This window comes from Anneissia japonica, unplaced genomic scaffold, assembly GCF_011630105.1.
Source record: "Anneissia japonica isolate Jap-2015-1 unplaced genomic scaffold, ASM1163010v1 scaffold1064_len127064_cov160, whole genome shotgun sequence".
NCBI lineage: Eukaryota > Metazoa > Echinodermata > Crinoidea > Comatulida > Comatulidae > Anneissia > Anneissia japonica.
Window position 1 is genome coordinate 65,258 of NW_022750579.1, and position 5,770 is coordinate 71,027.

The 5,770-nt window shown below is 52.7% G+C and overlaps 1 protein-coding gene across 1 annotated transcript in view; it reads left to right on the forward strand.

The window, feature by feature from the left end:
• LOC117121422 (DNA polymerase delta catalytic subunit-like) overlaps positions 1 to 383 on the forward strand; it is a 4,046-nt gene extending 3,663 nt beyond the window's left edge. The window contains exon 2 of the mRNA XM_033266631.1: positions 19 to 383. Coding sequence (XP_033122522.1) covers positions 19 to 383 — 365 coding nt within the window. The remainder of the gene's footprint in view (positions 1 to 18) is intronic.
• Positions 384 to 5,770: the final 5,387 nt, after the last annotated feature.

Consider the following 5,770-nt stretch of genomic DNA (forward strand, 5'->3'; position numbering starts at 1 on the left):
CGGTAAATCTTCTCGCAGTTTTCTACGGAAACTTCTCGGAAGAAGAAAAACACTTCTCTTCCCTCTACAAACGAACCGACGAATTTCGGGTGATTCAGCCACAACGAATCGTGCCTCTTGGTTATGAGAGGAACGGCGTTGCCCATCGACCTCGTCAGTGCGGAATCCTTGCCGTTGAAATCGGCGACCGTCCCGGCGTACAGGCTACCCTCCGCGAAGACGGACGTTACCTTTTGGTCGACGGCGAACGGACAATTGTACAGACCGTCCGTCGCGTTCCTTCTCCTCCAACCACTCTCCAAGTTCGACATCTCGGCATGAATGCACTTCGGTTTCTGAGCGTTGGTTCCGCAGATCAACACCTGTCTCTTATACACATCTAGATGTGTATAAGAGACAGGTGTTCTTCCTTCCCTTTCAATCTGCACTTCTTCTTGTCGACCGAGTCCGGCATCCAGTCTAACTTCGTAGCCGTCGAGGATTCTAGATTTCGATCGAGATCGAACACGAACGCCGAGTTGTTCGCGCCCACGAACAGGGTTCGCCACTCCTTCATCACTCGCATTTCGACGATGGACGAGATGCCGACGCTCTTTGCAAAATAGACGTCGATTTCGTCTGTCGAAGGCGATTGATCTTCGGTCGGCATAGGATACGCGACCGAAACTAACATCACTATCAGGGCGAAGAAAAGCATGCCGATTGTATTCTACTTTCTTCGTCTCGCGTTCATATGTTGATTTCGAAAACAGTTGTTTCCTTTTAAAGAAGAGATCGTCGAGTATAAAAACAAGAAGAATATGTAATTTGGGTAGCATTGTTTAACATCAAACTCGGAGAAGGAAGCGGGAAGTACAGGGCGAAAAATGGATTGAGACGTTGGACGGTCATGTCCGGCTTCGTACAAGGTTTCGCGGACTTTAGACTCGGATCCGGAGAAGACGTCTATAGTTCCGGCGGCCAGATACTGTTGGATCTCTCCTCCGTCATGACGTGTTCGCGCCCGATCGCAACGACCGTGAGGTTGTTGCGGTTTCTGGACGAAGACTGCAAGTCGCAAGAGGACTTGGGGGACCTGAACGCGTACGTGTTCGCAGTGTCCGTTGCCACATACCTGCTTCTGAACGAAGATCTCAAAGATGCGTTGCTGGAACGGACCAATCGCCATCTGCTGGGGTGCACGAAGAACTTCCGCATCGAGGAGATCAACGAATTCGCGTCCAATCTTATGACGTGCATGGACCGATTTATGGCGAACGATCGTCGATGCCTGGATCTTCTCGGCTGTTGCGAACCGTTCGTCTTCGGCGGTCGAGTGACGGAGGCGCTGAACTCCGTCGCCAGGAACGGCTTCGAGCGACCTGTTGTGCAGGTGCGGATGAACTTCAGAAACGTCGTCGCTTCTCTCGGCACCACCTCGCTGTTCCATCTTCGATTGACCGAAGGTCGAGGACGCGATTGCCAAATTCTGTGGTGGGGCATCTTGAACGCCGACGAGACCGAGAACCGACTATACCTGATTTTGACGTTCAACCAGGAAAAGTGGTGCAACTCGGTTCTGACCGACAAGCGGACGGTGCACGCCCTTTACGAACTCGCACCTAGGTGGCCGAAGTTGCTGAAGTGGACGACAGTGTGCGACGACGTCTCGTGCTACGAGTGTCCTCTGAAGCCGTGTCTCGTTTCCATACCGGAAACGAACTCGGTGTGGTTGGACGTCCACGCGTGCCATCCAAGAAGGGTAAGAAGGGGATACCGCCTGTCGTTGGCGGAAGGTACGATCGGTTCCGCGACGGCCGACGAGCTCCGCGAGCACAACGCCAAGGAGTTGAACGAGTTGATGCGTCGGAAACGCATCCTCGACGAGAAGCTCCGTTCCGGATTGGAAGCCATCGACAGGTTGGCGTCCGACGTGTGCAGCACTTTGACCACCGATGTTAAGGGTAGAAGGAAACGTTTTCACGAGGAGAAGGCCGACGCCGTGGAGAGAGATCTGGACCTTCACATCGAGCAACTTAACGCGGACGTTCTGGGACGCCTCCCCGTCTTGCGGCCTTTACCAGACGTTCTGCCGAACGCGGTTTCCTTGGAATTGTCAATTTACTACGGAACGCACCTGTACCAGGAGGACGTGAGGATCCTGCCGAACTTCGTTCACGGACAGGCGAAAAGACAAAAACGGGCCCCGCAAGGTATTGCGGGTCAGTAACTAACATGCCGCCAACCGAACGAACCGATTCTCGAGAGGCGAGACGCCTGCAACTGAAATGGATGCAGGAAAGAAGGAGGGAACTCTTCGCCGAATTTGTAAACCATTTCGGCGACACCGATCTTCTTCGTAGAACGTTCCAAGAGAGGATGGAACCGTGTCGACGACCCCTTCGAAGTCGTCGATGCTTTGAGAAATGCAAAAGTACTTAAATCAGAGACTGTCTGAACGTCTTCCACCTAGTTCAAAGCGAAGAGAGGAAATTACAGCTCTTCTGGAAGGTGTGGGACACGGTCGTGTTCATCGAATGCGATCTGTCGGATCGATTTCGACCCCAGAGTTATTCCGTCTCCCGCTTCGAGAAACAGATACGGTTATCGTGTGCAAACTACCATAAATTACCCAAAACCAGACGTACGTACCAACGAACGAACGAATGAATGAATAAATAAATAAAACTTGAACAAAAAAAATCATAAACCGGTGTGTGTGGCTTTCAATTTTTTTAAAGTCTGTCTTTCTTTATTGTTTTTCGATGATACTCGAACGATAACTGCGCAGCGTCCCGAGAAATCACCGTTTACGTCGTCTGACGTGACTCCGCCTCGTCTTCGACTTTCCAACGTCTGCAAGATGTCCCGGACCGAATATCGTGGTCCGTCGAGAGACGTCAGACGACCGGCCCTCGATCTTCCTCGGCAATACTTGAACCCCGCAGATCTTCCGCCGGTCCTGTACACGCGATACGTTTCGTCCGAGGACGCTCCGATGGGCTTGTTGGGCAGGAAGGCGCCCGTTGAGGCTGTGTACACGGTGGAAGCTCCGACCTCCGATGACGACGTCCCGCTCGACATGAGATGGCCGTCGAAGGCGGTGGTTCTCGACGAACGACGGGGAGTCCGGTGCAACGTGTCCTTTTCGAACGCGGTGTCCATGGGTGTGTATAAGAGACAGGTAGCATTGCTTAACATAAACAGGACCACGTGGCGCATCCTGGACACGAAGACGATAGCGTACGTTGGCGAAGAGGCCGTTCGCTCGGAAACGGAGGTGTCGGCACGCATCGCGTCGGAGCCGGTACCGACCTGTCTCTCCGTTGATTACGACGCGTCGTTGCACTACGCCCTCCTAGCTCATTTCGGCGACCGGTACTACGACCCCGTCCTGGACAGGATTTCGGTGTCGACTGTCGCGATCAGAACGGGACGGCAACCGGAGAAGCTGCTGAAGGAAATGACGGCGAAACTGTCGGCGTGCAAGGTGTTTCCCGTCAGCGGGTGCTGGCTTTCGACGAACAAGACCTTCTACAGGACGACGGCCGGATGGAAGTACGGTGGCTTGACGTCGACGGAGCTGTTCTCTCACGGCGGAAAGAACATGGAGCGTCACGTCGTTCGGCACGATCCCTGTCTCTTATACACATCTAGATGTGTATAAGAGACAGATTCTCATCAAATAACATGTTTTTAAGAGTATAGAACTACAAGTGGTTCAACTCTCAGTATTTTGTTGAATGCAATCCTATCTAAATGCACTATCATGACTTAAAGGGTGATTTTTAAAGTGTGTTTGTATCTAACGCGTACTGCATCCATGCTGTCTCTTATACACATCTAGATGTGTACCCACAACTTCTCCCAGACTGTACATAGATACCGTTCTGTCGAAAGTTCGGAGCATCGAATCCAAATCCTTTCGGCATTCGTCATCGTCGTCTTTGTCAACATAACGGTCTAAAATAAACAAACGTACTAAAGATTTTTTATTTTTTTTTAACATTGTCACTTTTATTTCATATCTGTCTTCGTTATAACAACAACAACAACATGTACTTTATTTAATTCTGAGTGGTAGGGATACCTCTAGAAGTTTCGTTGACACGAACGAAGGTCATGAAACTCTGACTCCTGGAGATCTGGTCGACAGTCAGGTTGGTCCATGACAGGTTATCGAAGAGCTTGCCGACTTACGCGACAACTTTGTTCCCCCTTCTCAGGATGGCGGCGACCGGAGTGTCGTCCTTATCCAAGTATACCTCCCTGTTAAGATCCGGCACGAGACATTGCAGATGTACGCCGTTGCGTAACTGGAGCGTGGTGCTTCCCTTCAGCTGGCACAACTCGCGTCCAAACGCACCTTCTTCGAACGTGTGATCGAAGTACAAGTACAGCTTGTATTCGACGTCGACACCGTCTTCGAGAGTAAAATACGAGGAGATCGAAGATGACCAGTCGGTAAATCTCTCCACGTCTTCGTCGATGATAGATACTTCGTATCCTCCGTGTATGTCGCGGAGGGTCAGGCGCATTCGACGTTCGCTGCTTTCGGTTGTCGACATTCTCGAATAGTGATCTTCACCGTGCTAACTTCGATCGCGTAATGAGAGAAGGTATCGATAACGGATGCTTTATGAACCTTTTCTGTATCTATCAGAGCACGGTGCAGGCGCACGCGTCCGTCGCGTCCATGTCGACGACTCCGAGTTCGAGATCTCCTGGCAGAGTGCGTCGGTCGACGAAGCGAGGAACGTTGTCGCCGACGACCTACTCTACGCACCGCCGCAATCTCTGCCGCCTTATCCTGTTCTCGTCCATCCGGATGTCGTCTTCCACTTCCCGGTCGTCGTGCGCACCGGAGAGGAGAGGAAACACGTTGATCACCTTTTCCCTGTCCGGCTCGTGGAGCACGGTCGACTCGGACACGCACGGTGGCAGCTTGGTTCCGTTTGAGCGCAACTTCTTCCACAAGCTCGGTTGGAAAACGTCGGCGTCGGCCGGGAACGTCGAGTTTCGTTCGCCGACCTCCGTTAGAAGCCGCAGCGGACGGATCACCGACGAACCCAAGCTCTTCGCGTAACTGCAAAATACGAACCAGTTGCGCGGATTGCGCGGATCGTCGACAAGCTCGTTGACGAAACTTCAAACGTCCGCGTCCGCAAGCTCGAAGTCGAGAACCGGGTCGTTCGATCCCCGCTCGTTCGTCGTCGTCGTCGCCAGCACGAGTTTTTCCGCCTTGACCGCCAGATCTTCGATCGTATCTCTCAGAGTCTCCAACGAGAAGATGGCTGTGAACAGATCGGCGTACAGCCATTCGATACGCCCGGCCGGGTGCCGTGAGAACCTGGGACGAGACCCAAGCTGCACGTTTCCTCCCACTCCCAGATGATTGAGACAGGTCTCTATCATGCCGGCGATCGACTGCAACGACGACGACGACCGGGACTCCGCTACGTCGTTGCCGTTGTGCCTGGCGCACCCGTTTCTCAGTATGCGCATCAGAAGTTCGAAGTATGGGTTGTCTGAACCGTAACGCCTTCCGTCGAAATGCCACTGGAAGGTGAGAGGGGAATCGTTCGAATTTGCTCGACCGAAGAATATGCGCCAGTCGTGCATGGAATCGAGGGTCAGAAACAGCGGCATGAATTCTGTAAAGTCCTCGATTCTCGCCATCCACAATCGACCGTTGCGAGTTCTTTGTCCGGGACCGCGACCGTCGTCGTCTTTGTTGTCGTCGTCGTCGTCTTCGTCGTCCGCGTAGCTCCTCGAGTCCACGACGAGCAAT